Raw genomic sequence first — 24,935 nt, forward strand, 5'->3', positions numbered from 1 at the left:
CTCTTAGGAGCTGCTAACTGGGCTATTAAGCTAACTGTTCGCGTTACAAATAGATTGTGTATCGGATAACGCATTCATGTTCACTACATAGTGCACTAGACAATATATTAGACAGTTGATTTATGTTCCCTACACAGTGCGCTAGATTGTATATCAGATAACGCATTCATGTTCACTACATAGTGCACTAGACAATATATTAGACAATTGGTTATGTTCCCTACACAGTGCGCTAGATTGTACATCAGATAACGGATTTAAAACGCGATCGGGGAAAAAAGGCTGTGTCGCCTGCATGCGCATTTGTGTGCATGAAGCTTGTCGTTACTGGCAACGCGTCAGCGGAGTAATACCATTGTGGTGTGAAAAGACCGTGCTGTTATCACGAATATCAGCACAGTTAGAACGGTTCTCAACCAATCAGATTGTAAGGTCGGAACTACCTGTTGTTTACAGTTATTTACAATGGTCAGTTATTGTCTATGGAGTCTTATGGCAATTTGCATGGTTGTTTGCTTGATTTTATGCACATAACCATAACATTAAAACCACCTCCTTGTTTCTACACACATTGTCCAATTTATCAGCTCCATTTACCATATAGAAGCACTTTGTAGTTCTACAATTACTGACTGTAGTCCATCTGTTCCTCTGCATGCTTTTTTTAACCTGCTTTTACTCTGTTCTTCAATGTTCAGGACCCCCACAGGACCACCACAGAGTAGGTATTATTTGGGTGTTTGATCATTTTCAGCACAGCAGTGACAATGACATGGTGGTGGTGTGTTAGTGTGTGTTGTTAGTGTGCTGGAGTTTTTAAATACTGTGTCCACTCACTGTCCACTCCTAGTTGGTCCACCTTGTAGACATAAAGTCAGAGACGATCACTCCTCTATTGCTGCTGTTTGAGTTGGTCATCTTCTAGACCTTCATCAGTGGTCACAGGACGCTGGTGACCACAGGGTGCTATTGGCTGGATATTTTAGGTTGGTGGACTATTCTCAGTCCAGCAGTGACAGTGAAGTGTTTAAAAACTCCAGCAGCGCTGCTGTGTCTTATCCACTCATACCAGCACAACACACACTAACAAACCACCACCATGTCAGTGTCACTGCAGTGCTGAGAATGATCCACCACCCAAATAATACCTGCTCTGTAGTGGTCCTGGGAGAGTCCTGACCATTGAAGAACAGCATGAAAGGGGTCTAACAAAGCATGCAGAGAAACAGGTGGACTACAGTCAGTAATTGTAGAACTACAAAGATAAAATGAACAGTGAGTATAGAAACAAGGAGGTGGTCTTAATGTTATGGCTGATCTGTGACTTTTGGTCATGTGGTGTAAATACTTAGGAGGAAACAGACTTTGCTTATTTCACAGTTACAGTTTTGGGTTAATCTTTGGTAACATGGCACTGCTGCTCTTTGCCCACTAAGCTCAGTTCACTGTTGCAAGTTAGCCCAGCTCTGCTCAACCATTCATGCTAAATAAATGTCTGATGCCCCGCTGCCTGCCTCGATTTCAGCCGACGGCTCCTTTCTCACAGCCTTATAGCCCTCGGGGAGAAAATGACAGAGGATGAGAAATAGCAAAGTCACTCTCGCTAGACCTAAAGGCTAAAAAATGAAGGGCAGGGAATACTCGCTTTGTAGGTGTGGACTGAACCGCGGTACGCTACATGGGCTTGTCAGCTTCGGCTGCAGCCTCCGCACATCGGTGCCTTCTTATTTTCGGAGATGTACTGATCTCTCCGAACTCCTCACTCACTTTTACTTTCAACATGTGCAGGCACGACACTTCAGATGAGCTGAAGCGAGATGAAATGATAAGACTAGAAAGAGGGAGGAAGTAAGACTCTGGAAGAAGGAATATTTATTTAAAAAAGCAGATGAAATATTAACCAAAGGGCTTCTGTGTACTGTCCCTGGGATGGACACATAAATATTGAGATGTTTGGCTGTGTGTAGCGGCGGAATGCTAAGGCAAACTCAGTCGCTAAATATGCAGAGTGTTCATTTTACTTACTGGCCAAATTTAAGAACTTTTTAAATCACATGCATCTAATTTACATAAATTATTTCATGTCGGTATAGTACAGTAGACCCTTGAGTTACGAACGGTTTACCATACAATATAATTTGCGTCATGAACAAGTCGACTCCAACCATCTCTCTCTTTATATATACAGTATATACAGTGAGTGAACATTCAGAGAGCGGACGGTTTTTTTCTGGTGTTTTCTTTATATTTTGTAAAATTCTATATTAAAATGTCCCCAAAGAATGTACAGAGAAAGCGCAGTGGTGAGAAAATGAAAAAAAAAAATCACTATTTGTTGTTCTATAATTACTCCTGCAAGTAGATGTCACTGTGTATCGTACAGAGGGGACAGTGAGTGAGAGAGAAGAAGGAAGTCGCTGAGTAAACTATTCTTTCTTTCGTGCAATTACACCTACAAAATACAATGCTACTGAAATAAAGAAGGAAATAATAGAGAAATATGAGAGTTATTGTTGTTTCTGGTAGATACATTTTATTAAAAAAATGAAATGTATTAGCACACGTACTGTACTGAAATGTGATGTGTTTTTTTATGTACAGTACTACTGTGTATTGTTGTTTATTATTGTTTATTACAGTAATGTCTATTCTATAATTTAAGATTTAAGTGAAAATATACTTGTATTTATAACAAAAAAGAGCATTTAAGACATTAGAAAGGTTAGGTAATCGGGGGTTTGGGAGGTCTGGCACGTATTAATTCTGTTTACATTATTTCTTATGGGAAAAACAGGTTTAACTAACGAACATTTTGACTTAAGAACAGCCCTTTAGAACCAATTAAATTCGTAAGTCAAGGGTAGACTGTCATTTAAAAAACCTGACACATTACAGTTTTTTTTTAGGATAGAGGTAAAAGTGTAGGATGTAATGAAATCTGATCTGATCATTTTACATGTTTTGTTTGAGATTGCTGTAAATAAGCAGTGTGTGTTTTAATAGCTCCAAAAGCAGGACCTGTAAAGACCTTTAGAGACTCTGAGGCTCAGATAAAAAAAGGGACAAATTCAGTGGCCTTATACACCGAGATCTACTTGGTGGTGTCTGATGCAATGATTCAAATTAATAGTGAACTGCTGCTTTGTTCAGCGCTTGGCTTGAGCGGTGCAGTAAGACGTCATCAAAGTGCAAATATGAGACGAATCTGCATTTGTGTGAAATAAACGACAAACATGTATCTGTGTTTATCTGGATTTTCCTTACTGTTTCACTTTTAAACTTGTGTTATAGCTCGGGGGGCTGACAAATTGTAAGAATCAGCTTTTTTTTTCTCGAGTCTGAAATGCTTATTGTTAAACAAAGCTTGATGACAAGAACAGAACAGGAACACTAAACCTCTTAAATTATTACTGCTCATAAGTTCTCTCCACTAATGAAATTCCTCACTAATTGTTTTAGTACAATATGTCATGTTAAGCTTTGTGCACCACCACACTCATAGAAAATAACAGTACAGCCAGTGCGAAAGCTAATGTGCCGCTTCTCATGTGAATTACTGAGCTCGCTAAGAAATACGATATTCCAAGATCAATCATCTCCACGATTAAGAAGTGTTAGAAACCAATAAAAAAGTAAAGAGCAGGTTTTTCAATTGTATTTTTAGTGTTTTTATATTATATTTGTGTTATTTTCAGCGTATAAGTGTCAAAAACAACCCCATTATTTTACATAAGACTAAAATATATACAGTTTCACGGAACCATGTAACATAAACTCGTCGCCACTCCCAGAACCAACTGATGCAGCATAACGTTTACCATGGAGTCTCCAGACTCTTTAACTTCTGTCAGGTGGTCAGTGTGAACTTGCTCTCATCTGTGAAAGGAACGGGTGCCAGTGGTGAACTTCCAATTCTGGTGTTTTGTGGTGAATGCCATTGGGCTGCACAGTGCTGGGCTGTAAGCACAGGTGCCACTAGAGGATGTAAGGCACTTATGCCACCCTCATGAAGTAATTTTGGTCAGAAACATGCATACCAGTAGTTTCCAGGAGGTCATTTTGTTACGCATTCTTACACAAAGGAGAAGATACCGGTCCTGATTATGGGCTGATGCTCTTCTATGACCCTGTCCATCTTTCCTCAATGCTCTTGGGACTGTGCTGGGAGACAGCAAGCTTTCTTGCAATGATATGTATGATGTGCTGTCCTGGAGTAGCTGGACTCCCTGTGCAACCTAAATGGGATGCAGGCACACCTCATCCTACCAGTAATGAAAATGACACTAGAAAAACACAAAACTAGAGAAGAATCAGTCAGGAAGGATAAAGAGAGAGTAATTGTTTGTGGCCACTATCTGCAAACCCATTCCATTTTTGGTGGGTTTTCTTGCTGTTGCATCTTTAGTGCATCTGTTGTCGCCTTCATTTGCACAGCGCAGGTGAAATTGATTCACAATTGCTTATTTGGTTTGAGAAAAAGCCAAAACGCTGCACACTACACCTGTCATTTATATGCAGTCTGTCTAGACGGGAGTTTGTTAGTAAAAACACTCCAAAGACTGTCTGAATATACCAAATACCAGTCTTGCTGCTGGGTTGATGCCCTTCTAATGGATAACGGCCCATGTCTGGGTATCTTTTTCATGCTTCATGTCTCCATCTTGGAGTAGCTGGACTTCCTGTGCAACCTGAATGGGATGCAGGAACCACCTCATCCTACCAGTAATGAAAAGGACACTAGAAAAACACAAAACTAGAGAAGAATCAGTCAGTAAATATGAGTAGAGACCAAACCATTCAATTTTTGTGGGTTTTCTTGCTGTTGCCTCTTCAGTGCATCTGTTGTCGCTTTTATTTCCACAGCGCAGGTGAAATTGATTCACAATTGCTTATTTGGTTTGAGAAAAAGCCAAAACGCTGCACACTACACCTGTCATTTATATACAGTCTGTCTAGACGGGAGTTTGTTAGTAAAAACACTCTAAAGACTGAATATACCAAATACTGGTCTTGGTACTGGGTTGATGCCCTTCTAATAGATAACAGCCCATGTCTGTGTATCTTCTCCAAGCTTTTAAGACTGTGATGGGAGACACTGCAAACCTTCTTGCAGTGGCATGTATTGATGTACCATCCTAGAGAAGCTGGACTGCATGTGCAACCTGAATGGGCTGCAGGAACCACCTCATCCTACCAGTAATAAAAAGGACACTAGAAAAACACAAAATCAAAGAAAAATCAGTCGTAAAGGACAAAAAAAGAGTAATTGTTTATGGCCATGTCTGAATATATCAAATACTGGTCTTGCTGCTGGGTTGATGCCCTACTAATGGGTAACGGCCCATGCTTTATGTCTCCATCCTGAAGTAGCTGGACTCCCTGTGCAACCTGAATGGGCAGCAGCAACCACCTCATCCTACCAGTAATAACAAGAAGACTAGAAAAACACAAGAATCAGTCAGGAAGTCATTCCATTTTGTGGGTTTTCTTGATGTTGCCTCTTCAGTGCATCTGTTTGGTTTGAGAAAAAGCCAAAACGCTGCACACTGCACCTGTCATTTATATGCAGTCTGTCTAGACGGGAGTTTGTTAGTAAAAACACTCCAAAGACTGTCTGAATATACCAAATACCAGTCTTGCTGCTGGGTTGATGCCCTTCTAATGGATAACGGCCCATGTCTGGGTATCTTTTTCATGCTTCATGTCTCCATCTTGGAGTAGCTGGACTTCCTGTGCAACCTGAATGGGATGCAGGAACCACCTCATCCTACCAGTAATGAAAAGGACACTAGAAAAACACAAAACTAGAGAAGAATCAGTCAGTAAATATGAGTAGAGACCAAACCATTCAATTTTTGTGGGTTTTCTTGCTGTTGCCTCTTCAGTGCATCTGTTGTCGCTTTTATTTCCACAGCGCAGGTGAAATTGATTCACAATTGCTTATTTGGTTTGAGAAAAAGCCAAAACGCTGCACACTACACCTGACATTTATATACAGTCTGTCTAGACGGGAGTTTGTTAGTAAAAACACTCTAAAGACTGAATATACCAAATACTGGTCTTGGTACTGGGTTGATGCCCTTCTAATAGATAACAGCCCATGTCTGTGTATCTTCTCCAAGCTTTTAAGACTGTGATGGGAGACACTGCAAACCTTCTTGCAGTGGCATGTATTGATGTACCATCCTAGAGAAGCTGGACTGCATGTGCAACCTGAATGGGCTGCAGGAACCACCTCATCCTACCAGTAATAAAAAGGACACTAGAAAAACACAAAATCAAAGAAAAATCAGTCGTAAAGGACAAAAAAAGAGTAATTGTTTATGGCCATGTCTGAATATATCAAATACTGGTCTTGCTGCTGGGTTGATGCCCTACTAATGGGTAACGGCCCATGCTTTATGTCTCCATCCTGAAGTAGCTGGACTCCCTGTGCAACCTGAATGGGCAGCAGCAACCACCTCATCCTACCAGTAATAACAAGAAGACTAGAAAAACACAAGAATCAGTCAGGAAGTCATTCCATTTTGTGGGTTTTCTTGATGTTGCCTCTTCAGTGCATCTGTTTGGTTTGAGAAAAAGCCAAAACGCTGCACACTGCACCTGTCATTTATATGCAGTCTGTCTAGACGGGAGTTTGTTAGTAAAAACACTCCAAAGACTGTCTGAATATACCAAATACCAGTCTTGCTGCTGGGTTGATGCCCTTCTAATGGATAACGGCCCATGTCTGGGTATCTTTTTCATGCTTCATGTCTCCATCTTGGAGTAGCTGGACTTCCTGTGCAACCTGAATGGGATGCAGGAACCACCTCATCCTACCAGTAATGAAAAGGACACTAGAAAAACACAAAACTAGAGAAGAATCAGTCAGTAAATATGAGTAGAGACCAAACCATTCAATTTTTGTGGGTTTTCTTGCTGTTGCCTCTTCAGTGCATCTGTTGTCGCTTTTATTTCCACAGCGCAGGTGAAATTGATTCACAATTGCTTATTTGGTTTGAGAAAAAGCCAAAACGCTGCACACTACACCTGTCATTTATATACAGTCTGTCTAGACGGGAGTTTGTTAGTAAAAACACTCTAAAGACTGAATATACCAAATACTGGTCTTGGTACTGGGTTGATGCCCTTCTAATAGATAACAGCCCATGTCTGTGTATCTTCTCCAAGCTTTTAAGACTGTGATGGGAGACACTGCAAACCTTCTTGCAGTGGCATGTATTGATGTACCATCCTAGAGAAGCTGGACTGCATGTGCAACCTGAATGGGCTGCAGGAACCACCTCATCCTACCAGTAATAAAAAGGACACTAGAAAAACACAAAATCAAAGAAAAATCAGTCGTAAAGGACAAAAAAAGAGTAATTGTTTATGGCCATGTCTGAATATATCAAATACTGGTCTTGCTGCTGGGTTGATGCCCTACTAATGGGTAACGGCCCATGCTTTATGTCTCCATCCTGAAGTAGCTGGACTCCCTGTGCAACCTGAATGGGCAGCAGCAACCACCTCATCCTACCAGTAATAACAAGAAGACTAGAAAAACACAAGAATCAGTCAGGAAGTCATTCCATTTTGTGGGTTTTCTTGATGTTGCCTCTTCAGTGCATCTGTTTGGTTTGAGAAAAAGCCAAAACGCTGCACACTGCACCTGTCATTTATATGCAGTCTGTCTAGACGGGAGTTTGTTAGTAAAAACACTCCAAAGACTGTCTGAATATACCAAATACCAGTCTTGCTGCTGGGTTGATGCCCTTCTAATGGATAACGGCCCATGTCTGGGTATCTTTTTCATGCTTCATGTCTCCATCTTGGAGTAGCTGGACTTCCTGTGCAACCTGAATGGGATGCAGGAACCACCTCATCCTACCAGTAATGAAAAGGACACTAGAAAAACACAAAACTAGAGAAGAATCAGTCAGTAAATATGAGTAGAGACCAAACCATTCAATTTTTGTGGGTTTTCTTGCTGTTGCCTCTTCAGTGCATCTGTTGTCGCTTTTATTTCCACAGCGCAGGTGAAATTGATTCACAATTGCTTATTTGGTTTGAGAAAAAGCCAAAACGCTGCACACTACACCTGTCATTTATATACAGTCTGTCTAGACGGGAGTTTGTTAGTAAAAACACTCTAAAGACTGAATATACCAAATACTGGTCTTGGTACTGGGTTGATGCCCTTCTAATAGATAACAGCCCATGTCTGTGTATCTTCTCCAAGCTTTTAAGACTGTGATGGGAGACACTGCAAACCTTCTTGCAGTGGCATGTATTGATGTACCATCCTAGAGAAGCTGGACTGCATGTGCAACCTGAATGGGCTGCAGGAACCACCTCATCCTACCAGTAATAAAAAGGACACTAGAAAAACACAAAATCAAAGAAAAATCAGTCGTAAAGGACAAAAAAAGAGTAATTGTTTATGGCCATGTCTGAATATATCAAATACTGGTCTTGCTGCTGGGTTGATGCCCTACTAATGGGTAACGGCCCATGCTTTATGTCTCCATCCTGAAGTAGCTGGACTCCCTGTGCAACCTGAATGGGCAGCAGCAACCACCTCATCCTACCAGTAATAACAAGAAGACTAGAAAAACACAAGAATCAGTCAGGAAGTCATTCCATTTTGTGGGTTTTCTTGATGTTGCCTCTTCAGTGCATCTGTTTGGTTTGAGAAAAAGCCAAAACGCTGCACACTGCACCTGTCATTTATATGCAGTCTGTCTAGATGGGAGTTTGTTAGTAAAAACACTCCAAAGACTCTTAATAGACCAAATACCAGTCTTGCTGCTGGGTTGATGCCCTTCTAATGGATAACGGCCCATGTCTGGGTATCTTCTTCATGCTTTATGTCTCCATCCTGGAGTAGCTAGACTTCCTGTGCAACCTAAATGGGATGCAGGAACCACCTCATCCTACCAGTAATGAAAAGGACACTAGAAAAACACAAATTTAAAGAAAAATCAGTCAGTAAATATGAGGAGAGAGCAAACCATTCAGTTTTTTGTGGGTTTTCTTGCTGTTGCCTCTTCAGTGCATCTGTTGTCACTTTCATTTTCACAGCGCAGGTAAAATTGATTCACAATTGCTTATTTGGTTTGAGACGAAGCCAAAACGCTGTACTCTACATCTGTCATTTATATACAGTCTGTCTAGATGGGAGTTTGTTAGTAAAAACACTCCAAAGACTGTCTGAATATACCAAATACTGGTCTTGCTGCTGGGTTGATGCCCTTCTAATGGATAACGGCCCACATCTGGGTATCTTCTCCAAGCTTTTAAGACTGTGCTGGGAGACACAGCAAACCTTCTTGGGACGGCATGTATGGATGTACCTTCCCGGGGTAGCTGGACTCCCTGTGCAATCTGAATGGGCTGCAGGAACCACCTCATCCTACCAGTAATGAAAAGGACACTAGAAAAACACAAATCCAGAAAAGAATCAGTCAGTAAAGATGAGGAGAGAGCAAACCATTCCATTTTTCATGGGTTTTCTTGCTGTTGCCTCTTCAGTGCATCTGTCGTCGCTTTCATTTGCACAGCGCAGGTGAAATTGATTCACAATTGCTTATTTGGTTTGAGAAAAAGCCAAAACGCTGCACACTACACCTGACATTTATATGCAGTCAGTCTAGACGGGAGTTTGTTAGTAAAAACACTCCAAAGACTATATACCAAATATACCAAATACCGGTCTTGCTGCTGGGTTGATGCCCTTCTAATGGATAACGGCCCATGTCTGGGTATCTTCTCCATGCTTTATGTCTCCATCCTGGAGTAGCTGGACTTCCTGTGCAACCTGAATATGCTGCATGAACCAAGTCATCCTACCAGTAATGAAAAGGACACTAGAAAAACACAAAACTAGAGAAGAATCAGTCAGGAAGGATAAAAAGAGAGTAATTGTTTGTGGCCACCATCTGCAAACCCATTCCATTTTTGGTGGGTTTTCTTGCTGTTGCCACATCAGTGCATCTGTTGTCGCTTTCCTTTGCACAGCGCAGGTGAAATTGATTCACAATTGCTTATTTAGTTTGAGAAAAAGCCAAAATGCTGCACACTGCACCTGTCATTTATATGCAGTCTGTCTAGATGGGAGTTTGTTAGTAAAAACACTCCAAGGATTGAAACTTTTGCAACCTTAAAAACCTCCACTACTCTCATTATTGTCCTTGGTAAGCGAGAACGCTTTGCATCAGAGTGGGCCAATTAAGGTAGCATTTTTAGATAGACCCCTCTCATCGGTAAACAGATGCAGTAACACTAATAAAAACACGAAATATGTTTCCATGGCCTTCTTTTTAGCCTTGTCGTGATGCTGTAATAGTGGCATCTCAATCACTGTTTTATACTGTGATTTCACAAGCTGCCAAGGACAGCTTCAATTCATCACATTGAGGTCGTATAGACGATCTGTGTCTGGGGGAATAAGCCGGTCTTGCTGAGTGTGCCAGGCATACAAATGAACGCTGGATTCTTTCTCTCACATAGACATGCCTGCTGCAGAACTACTGTTATCTCCTCTATCAAATCCTCCCTATATCTGACGTCTCTGATGGCAGTGTTAACAAGACCTAGTCTGTCTGACATTTAGCGCGCTGCATTTTTTCCCTCGCACACATCCATGCTTTATATACCACCATACCTCCTACATGTCCCTTAGGAACGGTTACCTCATTCGAGGATGCTTCCCCATTGCTATGCTTATTGCTGTAGGCTTAAAGTAGATAATGGCCTCCTTCTGGGCCTACTGATGCTCACTGCGAGCGGATTTGTGCAAGCAGAACACGTTTAGGGCGCACTGGACCGTTCTTCATCTCTGCTACGGCTTGCATTAATATACATGAAGACAGAAGAAGGGCTTATGATGTCGCGGATTTGTATAGAGGTGGGGAGTTACAGGGCTCCAGGCCAGCTGCAGCAGTTTGAGAGAGAAGCAGCTGGATTTAACCGCCTACATCTGCCCGTATTAGGCAGTTAACCATGCCTTTATGTGAGACGACTGCTCCACAGAGCAGGGCTGGTGGTGCTTGGTCAGTAAATCAGTCCATAACGGTTCTTCATCTGCATCGCCGGAGCTGTTGATGCGTTCACCACAGGGTTTTGTCAGCTGTGGTAGTTGGCTAGCACTGCATTTGCTGTTAATTACAAACCCATGGTAGTTATACAGTAAGTAATGACACTGTTAAGCAGTTACGTTTATATGATGGGCTGTCACATCCCAGACCACTGTTACTTCTGGACCAGTTTTCCTTTGCTCTAGCCTGTCGAGGCTTTAACCACCAGCCAGCTAATTAATCTAGCCTGAAACTCATTTCTCATTAATTGTTCTGCATGTAAGCACTGTACCTGCCGATTCTCTTAACCTCTTTGCAATGGCAAGTCTTGTTATTTTTCGTTGTTTACTCTGTGTGCCTGTCTTATTCTTATCCTATTAATTGTTGTCTTTACTCTACCCTTGAATATCTTTTTTTTTATTTGTTCTATATATTTAAAAGTAGAAGAATGTCTTTATCTGTTCATGCTGTTCATGCTGTTCTTCAATGGTCAGGACAGCACTGCTGTGTCTTATCCACTCATACCAGCACAACACACACTAACACACCACCACCATGTCAGTGTCACTGCAGTGCTGAGAATAATCCTCCACCTAAATAATACCTACTCTGTAGTGGTCCTGGGAGAGTCCTTTGTAGCCATTGAAGAACAGCATGAAAGGGGGCTAAAAAAAGCATGCAGAGAAACAGATGGACTACAGTCAGTAATTGTAGAACTACAAAGTGCTTCTATATGGTAAGTGGAGCTGATAAAATGGACAGTGAGTGTAGAAACAAGGAGGTGGTTTTAATGTTATGGCTGATCGGGGGGCATCAATATAGTGTTTCATTCATTCATTTAAAGGTGGGAAACAGCCCAGACAGGTTGCAAGTTCATCACAGGATGGACACACACACATACACACACATGCCATTTTCAGTAGCTCAAATTGTCCTGACTGCATGTCTTTGGTCTTGTGGGGGAAAACCCAGAGCACCCGAAGGAAACCCACGTAGACACGGGGAGAACATGTAAACTCCACAAAGAAATGACCCTCGGTGTCCTGACCAGTGAATCAAACCCAGGCACTTCTTGATGTTAGAACTTGCAAACTTCACACAGAAATGACCCTTGGTGTCCCGGCCAGTGAATCAGACCCAGACTCTTCTTGATGTAAGGTAACAGCGCTACCCACTGTGCCATCGTGTCGCCCCTATGGAGTTACATTTAAACCTAACAATAAGGAATGTCCACATACTTTTGGCCATATACTGTTTTTGAATAGGCGGTAGGTTAGTTAGGACACTGTAATGAGTTTTAAACTTGTACTGTGCACACTCTAATGTCAACCTCTGAATTGTTCTGTTAACACTGATGACTGTTTTGTTTATAATGACCTTAAATTGTTTGCAAAATAAAAGCACAGTTATATAAAAAAAATGTCTAATTAGTGGCATTTGATCTTTTTTATTGTTAAAGCATAAACGCCTTGATTACAAACAATAATTGTCAATTAAGTGACATTAGGTGACAATTCTGGCTTTCAGAAATTAGTTCTTATGGAAGAGAGATAGTACGGAGCCCCTAAGGGTTAATAACAAAAAACAATATGTGAAGAGCAAAATCCGTACCTTCGGTTTAGTAATCCGTACAGATTTGTAAAATGTACCTACAGTTTAGTAATCCGTACCCACAGATTTGTAAACTGTACCCTCAATTTAACAAAACTGTACCCACGGATTTGTGAATTGTACTCTCAGTTTTAAAATCCAACCACAGTCACGCTATCCGCAGTAAAGGTTTTACTGTGCGTCTAAACCCTGTTATACCGTAATACAGTTGCGAAGCATTGAAGAGAATAAAGCATCTCTTCACAGCTTAATATACATAACCTACCGAGTTCTGATGCACAAAAATTTATCAGAAAGAAAAATTCCAACCTATATCACTTTCCTACCTACTTGTTATGCAGTAGACCCTTGACTTATGAATTTAATTAGTTCTAAAGGGCTGTTCTTAAGTCAAAATGTTTGTTAGTTAAACCTATTTTTTCCCATAAGAAATCATGTAAATAGATTTAATCTGTGCCAGACCTCCCCCCCCCCCCAACCTTTCCAATGTCCTAAATGGTCTTTTGTGTTATAAATACAAGTATGTTTTCCTTTAAATCTTAAATTATAGAATACACATTCCCAGGGCTGGACTGGGAACAAAATTCAGCCCTGGACGTTTTTCTTGACCAGCCCACTACAAGCACATCACGCCACACATATCACCCCCCTGGGGTGAAATAATATATATATATCAATTATTTTAATAAATTATATATATTTTAACACTTTCCTTTGGGATTAATAGTTCTATCCATCTATCACCCACAATTACAAATTCTACAAAATTTCTTAAAGTTTACAGCTTCTTAAATGGTTCTATTGGATTTCCCCATCCTGTCTCATTAAATTGAAAGAAATAAAATCTTTAAACCTTTAAATAAAGTCTTTAAACCTTTAACACTGGTAAATATGCTTTTTTCGCACTTTTATTCACACGTGATTCACTTTTGTTCCAAATTAGCGCATTGCTCCGATGAGCAAAGAAATAAATCACGTGTAAATACTTTAATATGTAGACAAGGGAAATTAACCATGTGAGCTATGCACATAAGCACTCTAAAAAATTTCCTGAACAACTGCATTTTTCTTTCTGTATTATAGAGGACAAGATAGTGTTTACTTTTACTGAGGAGCAGAGACTAATGGTACCATCTCAAATTATATCCACTGCCCTGTGTAGTGCACTATGTTGGACATGACATCATAGAACTTTCACAAAAATAGTCCTTAAAACGGCTGGTTTAAAGCCCCTGGTATCCAACAGTAGCTTAGATAACTACTTATTAATCATTCAGTGACTGTTAAAAGAAATGTTTTGTACTGTTAGGAAGTACCCTAAGTAGGGCATAGGCGACATTTGAGATGGGCCCACAGTCTCTTCTTAAACGGCGTTACTAACGAAGCAGAGGCGCTGGACTCGAACTCTACTTTTCTGCTCTTTGGCTATGCTGTAGTGCCAAACAGGTTGTCCAGTTTCCTGCACTTTTCTGCTTCTGCTTGCAGCTCTCTGAAGTTAGGGTGCCAGTACGACTGCAGTGAAGATTCACTTCGGTGGCCATTTACAGCCATAATTTCCCTTGCCTCCAACCCTGCATCAGAAAGTTTCTGCACTGACAGTGCAAACTGATAGTGGCGTATTAATATGGAATGATGTGAGGTGGTCATAGGTGTGGGCGTATTTCGGGGATTTTACAACGGATTCGAACGCAGCTCAGCCAATCAGATTTTAGGACCGGAACTATCTGTTTTATAATATGTATTTTTTGATTACGGTTTATCCTGGGGGAGGGACATTTCTGTGATTGGCCAATGGACATGCAGTGAGGATACTGTGGTGGGCCAATGCACACTTCAGGATTATTATTTAGGAATATTTAAAAACAGAATTTATTTTTCACTCTCTCAGCGGCCCACATACAGAGCGGCCCACCAGGAAAACTCCCGACCCTGCTGATGGCCAGTCCATCCCTGCACATTCCTGTAATAAACAATAATAAACAATACACAGTAGTACTGCACTGTACATAAAACACACACCACATTTCAGTACAGAACGTGTGCTGTACCATACACCATAAAAAATTTCCTTCTTTTTTTATAAAATGTATCTACCAGAAACAACAACTCTCATATTTCTCTATTATGTCCATCTTTATTTCAATAGTGTTGTATTTTGTAGGTGTAATTGCACGAAAGAATAACTGCCTTCTTCTCTCTCACTCACTGTCCCCTCTGTCTGATACACAGTGACAGCTACTGGCAGGAGTAATTATACAACAACAAATAGCAAATTTTTTGGGGCCATTTTAATATAGAATTTTACAAAATATAAAGAAAACACTGAAAAAACACTGTCCGTATATATAGCGAGAGAGAGACTCTCTGAGTCAACTTGTTCGTGACGTCATGTGTTTCGCGAATTTCGATTCGTAATCCGAAATTTGTTCGTACGTTAAGTTGAAAAAGATCGTTTGTAACCCGAAATGTTTGTATGGTAAAGCGTTCGTAACTCAAGGGTCTACTGTACATCCTTTTGTTTATTTCACTTTACGTAGGTTTGCCATCCCATTACTCTCAATTCCTACAGTACAACTGTCTTACAATAACAAGATAAGTACTAGAGTTAGTGTTCTTTATGAATGGATGGGTGGCATTTGATAACAATTTGATTTGATTTTTTTATTTGACCTCAAAATGTGGTTTTAAAACAATCGAATAGACACTTTATGTAGGTTTTACCAGAAAGAAAATATTGTTCTAAATTCCTAAAGTAAAATTGTCTCAAAATCACAAGACGAATACTAGTGTTCTTTATGATTGTGGGGGTGGCATTTGATAACAATTTGATTTGACTTTTTTATCAGTTTGCCATCCCATAACTCCAGATTCCTACAGTAAGAAATGTCTGAAATGTATTTCATTAATTAAAGAGTTAATGTTTTTAAAGAATATAGTGGAGTTATAATTTTATATGGAGAATAATTTGATTTGCTTATTTAATTAGACCTCTAAAATTGGTCTATAACAATTCAACAATTCGCATCAGAACTCGGTAGGTTTTGTATATTAAACTGTAAAGAGATGCTTTATTCTTTTCAATGCTTCGCAACTGTATTACCGTACAACAGGGTTTAGACCAGGGGTCATCAAACTACGGCCCGATGCTTTCATCTGACCGGCCCCTTTAACCACTGTAGCAATACATGTTGTCTGGCCCCTGTTCATCTTTAAACTCACAGTATTATAGCGGAAAAAAAATAACAGAAAAAACAAAAATTGGCCACCTGGAGTCTCCGTAGATTATACGGCAGCGATCCAATGGGTGGCGCTCCAAGCATGGTGGGTTCGGCGAGAGGAGTGATTGTGCGTTAAATGCAGTTAAATGGAATTTCATTATGAAAATCGTTGTGTCCTGTGTTGATTTCATTAAAACTAATGCTCTTAACTACATGCAGATTCAGGAATTATTGTCCTGTTTGGACGCGAACAATTTTACTTGGTATACGACCTTTGTTTGGAATACGACTCGCGTGCTAGAACTTGTACGGGTCAAAATGAGTCACGACACCGTGTGCTACTCTTGTTTACCTCTCGCGAGACAAAGACACGAGCGTTAACGGTGTGCCGTATTGCTAGGCAACATGAGGGCGAACGTAACATTCGCAAACTATTACACTATTTCTTGGACGAAACACCCGCTTAATGATCAGGATTACTGTTTATATTAATCTGGACATTTCCATGTATAGTACATGACTTAAAATAGTGTTCAACCAAGTTTGTACTTTTTCTTTTCAGTGGCGTATTAATATGGAATGATGTGAGGTGGTGACAGGTGCGCTTATATAGGTGATTTTACAGCGGCTTCGAACGCGGCTCAGCCAATCAGATTTTAGGACCGGAACTATCCGTTTTATAAATTATTTTATACAACCCTATCAACGTATAATATGCCAATAACAATAGGATTTTTTTCATGGGAACGGATTAATTATTTTCCCTTTATTTCTAATGGGAAGAATTCGTTTGGTATACGTCCTGTTTGGTATGAATCCAAGGATCTGGAACGTTTAAACACCTTAAATCTCCAACTAGATTCAGACTCATTCATCAACACTTATTACCTATTATGACTGGCAGTAACAAATATGGAACCTGATGCTTACTGTCTCGTCAGGCAAAAGCAGACTCACAGTTCACACTGATTTTTGGGGAAACACTGTATGAGTTGGGATAATGGAAATGATTAAAATAAATAAAATGTCTGCATTATCATTATGAAGTGAAATTATACTACAATTATACACAGCAGACAATACATCCAGTATACATAGTAAATAGCTTTTTTGGGGTGTGTTTACTATTTCATCTGTGGTCCGGCCCCCCCGAAACACTGAAGAACAGTAATCCGGCCCTTAAGTTAAAAAGTTTGAGGACCCCTGGTTTAGACGCACAGTAAAACCTTTAGTGCGGATAGCGTGACCGCGGTCGGATTTTAAAGAGTACGATTTACAAATCCATGGGTACAGTTTTGCTAAACTGAGGGTACAGTTTACAAATCCGTGGGTACAGTTTTGCTAAACTGAGGGTACAGTTTACAAATCCATGGGTACAGTTTTGCTAAACTGAGGGTACAGTTTACAAATCTGTATGTAGGGATTACTAAACCGAGGGTACGAATTTTGCTCTTCACATATTTTTTTTGCTAGTGACCCCTAGGGGGCTCCGTAAAATAGAACTCTGAAGGAAGCAAAAACTGAAGATACGAAGAGTTTTCAGTGAGCAATTGTATGAAGATACAAACTTTCTGGACCAGAAGCAAACCACTACATCATCTGTGCAGCTTAGTACCTCAGCACAGTGCTGTCATTGTCAGTGCAGACTGCTTTCCTATTATACGGCTGTTGAAACTAGCAAATGAAAGACATGGAGTTGCTTGAGGATGGTTGCTAAGTGCCAGCAGCTTTTCCAAATTAATGACAAGCTTGTTTTCTTCATTTCAGGAGGGAAAGAAGTTTTCTTCTGTCTTATGCTTCTGCATAGTTTGACAAAGCAGTGGGGAAGGATGGGGGAGTTGGACAATTTTAAATAATTAAAGGGAATATGTGCGAAACATGTGAATATTGTCAAGTGATGCATTGTCAAACTGTCAGCCTTGTTCCCAAGTCATCATAGCTGTTACAGCTACTGTAGTACACACAGTGGATCTTTTCTTGTCTGAGTGATTTGGAAAGCTTACCGAAATCTGCTGTGCATCGTTATGGTGCAGGGACTGGTAGGGTAGGGTAGAAGCTGCATTGTAAGTGCATCATTGTAAGCGTGTTCTCTTTCCTGTTCAGTATAGGCCTGCTGCTGTTGTCTAAAGCTCTAGACAGGGAGACCGTTGACCAATACCGTCTCATCGTCACTGCCTCCGATGGACACCCAGGAGGGGTAAGTTTCCAAGTTTCTTGTAATTGAACCCAAATGTACCATAATGCCTAGTCTTGCACCAGTTTCTGTATGTGGCACACAACCTATGCTTAGCTGGCGTCTTATTGGCGATGTCTTAGTGACAGGCCACTTTTAAAATACGAGGGACATTCAAAATGTTTCCGCACTTTTATATTTTCATCTATAGTTCAGCTACAGAATGTAGTAGCATGGCTGTGCTTTATGAAGGCATGAGCACTGTGGCTACTGTGATCCCAAGTAAAATTACAACCTCATATCAGAAAATGTTGAGACAGTATGGAAAATGCAAGTAAAAATACAGTGTTCCTTACATTTACTTTGACTTTTATTTCATTGCAGACAGTTTGAACCCAATATATTTCATGTTCTGTCTGCTCAACTTCATTTCATTTGTTAATATACCTCCATTCCTGCATTTCAGGCCTGCAACACATTCCAAAAAAAGTTGGGACGGGTGCAATTTAGGTCTAGTAATGAGGTGAAAAAACTAAATAATTGTAATCATGAGTCTTTGATGAGCAAAGATGGCCAGAGGAAATACCCCCAATAGAGAATGTATGAAGAATTTTGACGACCCCGTACTGTTGCACATCTTACGTGTTTGCAGGAAGAATGGGATCAAATAAAACCCAAAACACTAAATCGCTTAGTCTCCTCGGTCCTCCTCAAAATATCTTTTAAGTGTGGTGAAAAGGAATGGCAACCACTGATGTCAGTAACGCGTTACTCTAATCTGACCACATTTTTTCAGTAACAAGTAATCTAACGAGTTACTATTTCCAATCCAGTAATCAGATTAAAGTTACTTATCCAAGTTACTGTGCGTTACTATTTTTGTAATTTTCCTTAGTAAAAAGATATATTTTTGCTTTCTTCTTGCGTCTTGGGGAGTGACGTCTGGCCTATGCGACAATTAAGTCACGAGCTGCGTCCGAAATCGCATACTTACAGAGTACGTACTAGATTGGAGGAAGTATGCACTACTCGGCCGGTAAAAAAAGTACATACTTTCAGTACAGAAGTATGCAGTATGCACACAACACCGCTACGTACTACATCCGCCATTTTACCAACGTCAAGTGATGACGTGTGGACGTGATGATGTAATATCACCATAGTTACAGACTCATTACAAACCCCACTCGCCAAAATTTTTGATATTTATCGTCTTTTTTTTATTTATTTGTCTTTAAAAAAATTTATTTTATTTATCTTACTTACACTTGTGAACAGATGACTCCGTTTTCCGCTATTTTTTTTTTTTTTATGTTGAGGCGGCAGGGGGTGTTGTCGGCAGCTGCTGAATGTAACTAATAAAGTAACTTGTAATCTAACTTAGTTACTTTTAAAATCAAGTAATCAATAAAGTAGCTAAGTTCAGTATCAGAAATCAGATTACTTTTTCAAAGTAACTATGCCATCACTGATGGCAACATTACAAAGTGGTAAATGCTTTACTGTCACAACTTATTTTTTGGAATGTGTTGCAGGCCTGAAATGCAGGAATGGTTGTTTATTAATAAATGAACTGAAGTTACTGTCTGCATACTGTCTGCTTCTGCAATGAAATAAGTCAAAGTAAATGTAAGGAACACTGCATTTTTATGTGTACTATTTATATTACAATTGTCATTTTCCTTGACTGCTCAGTACCCTAACAGGAATTCTGTTTAAACCCTGTAATTGTCTGTGAACGTATATTGATTGGCTGTTTTGGTTGTTTAAATATAGAAAAAAAAAAAACACAAAACCAGGTAAATAAAAATTACGTTTTGCTTTCTTTAAATGGTTCTCAGGCTTATTAAAAGCCAGGTGTCAGTGACTTCACTGAATGCAGCAGTGTGACAAATGTGCTTGGGATATCACTAAGCATACAGAACAATTTGTGAATTCCCACTGCTGGGCTTAAGAAATAGGTTATCAGATATGGTTGTGTAGATAACATTGTGAATAGTTCTATCTAATTAATATGCACTTCCTATGTTTAAACATGTGCTGTGTTCTTAAGCTGCTGTGATTAAAATTGACTTAGAAAACAGGAATCTTCAAAGAATCTACACTGATCACCACCTCCTTGTTTCTACACTCACTGTCCATTTTATCAGCTCCACTTACCATATAGAAGCACTTTGTAGTTCTACAATTACTGACTGTAGTCCATCTGTTTCACTGCATGCTTTGTTAGCCCCCTTTCATGCTGTCCTTTAATGGTCAGGACTCTCCCAGGACCACTACAGAGTAGGTATTATTTGGGTGGTGGATCATTCTCAGCACTGCAGTGACACTGACATGGTGGTGGTGTGTTAGTGTGTGTTGTGCTGGTATGAGTGGATAAGACACAGCAGCACAGGTGGAGTTTTTAAACACCTCACTGTCACTGCTGGACTGAGAATAGTCCACCAACTCAAAATATCCAGCCAACAGCATCCCGTGGACAGCGTCCTTTTACCACTGATGAAGGTCTAAAAGAGCAGCAATGGATGAGTGCTCGTCTCTGACTTTACATCTACAAGGTGGACCAACTAGATAGGCGTGTCTAATAGAGTGGACAGTGAGTGGACACAGTATTTAAAAACTCCAGCAGTGCTGCTGTGTCTGATCCACTCATACCAGCGCAACACACACTAACACACCACCACCATGTCAGTGTCACTGCAGTGCTGAGAATGATCCATCACGTAAATAATACCTACTGTATAGTGGTCCTGTGGGGGTCCTGAGAAACAGATGGACTACAGTCAGTAAATGTAGAACTACAAAGTGCTGGTCATGCTCTCCATGACTCCCAGCCTCAGATTGCTTTGGTAAACCCTGGATCTATGGGTAAAGTGGAGTGGAGTGTTAATGTAGTTGTTTCATAAATGATTCACTGAGATTTTTCACACGATTGTGCACCTAAGCTGGAACGTTTTATGGGATAAAAGTGAAGCCAGCATTATTAAGAGGATTCTGGCTGGGTTAACGGTCACTGTGCACTTCATTAAATGTGAATGCACCTTTTCTGCCAAGCTCTGATAACCGAATAAAAATCCTTTCATTTAATCACTGGTCTTAATAGGGCAATTTCTCATAGGTGTTTATGCCTTTCATTGACAGTAAATTCTCTCTCTCTCTCTCTCTCTCTCTCTCTCTCTCTCTCTCTCTCTCTCTCTCTCATGTATTTTCCGTCCTTCTGTTTCACTTTTTACTTTCCTATTAAAATTGATAACAGCACGATCAATCAACTTAATTCATATGCTTTAACGCTAATATTTGCAATGCAAATCCGCGCACACGCACTCTCGCTGTCTATGAAATCCAAGCCCAGGTAACGTTAGCACTCATTAACTCACGTATTTCATTCACTTTGCGTTTCCGCCGATGTCAGACATCCTTTCATTTCTCTTTTAATGAGATTAAATGGAAACCCAGCTTCTTAAAAGCACTCACCTTTAAAAGTGCGCCTGCTCAGGCGTTATCTGCTCGATGTGTCGCGGGTCGAGTTGGTGAGACCGACGGCGCGCGTGGAAATGATAAATAAAAACTAGCAGCTCATTTATCAAGCCCGTTTTGATAGGTGACGTGGTGCACCTGCTGTACTGTAATCAGGCCAGCACTCCCACTCCTAACAGCAATATAATTAGCTTTTAAAAGGACAAGAGATAGTTTTGACACATCATATCCTGTAGAAGTGTCAGGTTGTCATGACTGGATACACACACACACACACGTACACACACTTATTATAAAGCACTGCTTACAGGTGCTTCATTTTACAGCCATTCAGTTGATCAGTGGTCGCTCAGTGGTAAATGTACTGGACTGTTAATCTTAAGTTCAGATGGTTCAAGCCCCATTATTGTCAAGGTACTACTGTTGGGCCCCTGAGCGCGGCCCTTAACACTCAGCTGCCCAAATTGTATTAAGACACCTTGGATAAAAGCGTTTACTAAATGCCAGCAATGGAAACTGTTCACTAAGAATTACAATAACCAATCATACAGAAAACACTTTAGAACAGGGGTAACTAACAAGGTGCCCATGGCACCTGGTTGCCTGCAGGGACCACGTGAGTCGCACGCAAAAAACAGCACAAGTGACTATTAAGCCTTGTTTAAAAATGGGATTTGTGTTGCTGTTCTTTTTAAGTGAATAACACTTGCATTGATGTAGATTTGAAAATGACAATACTGAATATAGCATGGCACGGTGGCTCGGTGGGTAGCACTGTCGCCTCACAGCAAGAAGGTCCTGGGTTCGATCCCCAGGCTGGGCAGTCCGGGTCCTTTCTGTGCGGACTTTGCATGTTCTCCCCGTGTCTGCGTGGGTTTCCTCCGGGAGCTCCGGTTTCCTCCCACAGTCCAAAAACATGCAGTCAGGTTAATTGGAGACACTGAATTGCCCTATAGGTGAATGGGTGTGTGTATGTATGTGTGTGTGTGTCTGCCCTGCGATGGATTGGCGCCCTGTCCAGGGTGTTACTGTGTGCCTTGCGGCCACTGAAAAGCTGGGATAGGCTCCATCTTCACTCTCTCCAATAAGTGGGGGCAAGTACGATGATTAGAAGAGTGTCAGCTATGTTTAGGATCTTAACAGAGCAGCTGGACCAAAATCTGGTTATGTGCAGTTGTGATAACTCTGACTTTCAAATATTGAAACAGATTAAGCATAACAGAAATAATTAATGTTATATACACTGATCAGCCATAACATTAAAACCATCTCCTTGTTTCTACACTCACTGTCCATTTTATTGGCTTCACTTACCATATAAAATCACTTAGTAGTTTTACAATTACTGACTGTAGTCCATCTGTTTCTCTGAATGCTTTGTTAGCCCCCTTTCATGCTGTTCTTCAATGGTCAGGACTCTCCACAGGACCACTACAGAGTAGGTATTATTTGGGTGGTGGGTCATTCTTAGCCCTGCAGTGACACTGACTATGGTGGTGGTGTGTTAGTGTGTGTTGTGCTGGTATGAGTGGATAAGACACAGCAGTGCTGATGGAGTTTTTAAACACCTCACTGTCACTGCTGGACTGAGAATAGTCCGCCAACCAAAAATATATACAGCGCCATGTGGGAAGCGTCCTGTGAAAACTGATGAGTGATTGTCTCTGACTTTACATCTACAAGGTGGAGCAACTAGGTAGGCATGTCTAATAGAGTGGACAGTGAGTGGACACGGTATTTAAAAACTGCAGCAGCGCTGCTGTGTCTGATCCACTCATACCAGCACAACACACACTAACACACCACCACCATGTCATTGTCACTGCAGTGCTGAGAGTGATCCACCACCTAAATAATACCTGCACTGTGGTGGTCCTGTGGGGGTCCTGAACATTGAAGAACAGGGTGAAAGCAGGCTAAAAAGTATGTAGAGAAACAGTTGGACTACAGTCAGTAATCTATATGGTATGTGGAGCTGATAAAATGGACAGTGAGTGTAGAAACAATAAGGTCGTTTTAATGTTATGGCTGATCGGTGAATTTAAATACAGTATATCTGTTTATATGTGTTTCCTACCATGGTAAATCACTGCTAATAATTATTTTGAGGAATCATTAACATTAACATGTGATCAGACAGTCTCTTAACATATATGAATATTTATTCTCCTTATTAATAACAATAATTTTATTAAAGGTGAACCATGCAACTTTCTTATTCAGGAAGTTTGTATGAAACAAGTAGCCCTTTGTATTACTCAGTACCCTTGAAGTAGCTCTCAGTTTCAAAAAGGTTGACCACTGCTTTAGAATATGAAGTACTTTTTTTAATTATTTTTATTTATTTTTACTTACTGATTTATACTGGCCTGCTGGGTTAAGGGGGATCTGCAGAAACATATTATTGATCACTTCACTCATTCGCTGAGTCACTCGCTCGCTTGCTCACTCACTCACTGAGGCAATTTAGTGCAGCTATTTTACCCTCTGCATGTTTTTTCGAGAGGTGGAAGTACAACTCATGAAAAGAACCTGTAAAACTACTCACAGACAGCAACTAGATGTGAGGACTGAACTCAGGTACCTCTATAACCTTGTTGCTATGCTGTGCCTGCTCTACCTGCTGTGCCAGCTGCCACCCTAGAACACAGGATAGTAATTACATTTCTAGTCATTAAGAAATTTTATGCGGGGCTTGAACTGGCAACCTAGTTTCTAGTCCAGTGATTAAAGTACTGGGCTAGTCATTAGAATGTGCAACATCTGCCAGGTTGTTGGAGGTTGCATGTTAGGCTCTGGTTGGCATTTTATCAAGCATTTCACCTGTAAATACAGAGTAGTGCTTCTAAATTCAATCGTCACATTTCTAAATCATTTGATTTTTCAGTAAAACTACTGAGGACCGTAGAAGATGTCTTTATTTGTCATATACACCGATCAGACATAACATTATGACCACCTTCTTGTTTCTACACACACTGTCCATTTTATTAGCCTCACTTTGTAGTTCTACAATTACTGACTGTAGTCCATCTGTTTCTCTGCATGCTTTGTTTTGTTTTTGTCAATAGTCAGGACCCCCACAGGGCCACCACAGAGTAGGTATTATTTGAGTGGTGGGTCATTCTCAGCACTGCAGTAACACTGACATGGTGGTGGTGTGTTAGTGTGTGTTGTGCTGGTATGAGTGGATAACACACAGCAGCGCTGATGGAGTTTTTAAACACATCACTGTCCCTGCTGGACTGAGAGTAGTCCACCAACCAAAATATCCAGCCAACAGCGCCCCATGGGCAGCGTTTTGTGACCACAGATGAAGGTCTAGAAGATGACCAACTCAAACAGCAGCAATAGATGAGTGATCATCTCTGACTTTACGTTTACAAGGTGGACAAA

The 24,935-nt window shown here is 40.5% G+C and overlaps 1 protein-coding gene across 1 annotated transcript in view; it reads left to right on the forward strand.

Annotated features, from left to right (window-relative positions):
* Positions 1-24,935, forward strand: part of pcdh15a (protocadherin-related 15a) — a 483,603-nt gene that overhangs the window by 302,208 nt on the left and 156,460 nt on the right. The window contains exon 18 of the mRNA XM_062995172.1: positions 17,993-18,086. Within this exon, the coding sequence (XP_062851242.1) occupies positions 17,993-18,086 (94 nt within the window). The remainder of the gene's footprint in view (positions 1-17,992; positions 18,087-24,935) is intronic.

Source organism: Trichomycterus rosablanca, chromosome 5 (assembly GCF_030014385.1).
Source record: "Trichomycterus rosablanca isolate fTriRos1 chromosome 5, fTriRos1.hap1, whole genome shotgun sequence".
NCBI lineage: Eukaryota > Metazoa > Chordata > Actinopteri > Siluriformes > Trichomycteridae > Trichomycterus > Trichomycterus rosablanca.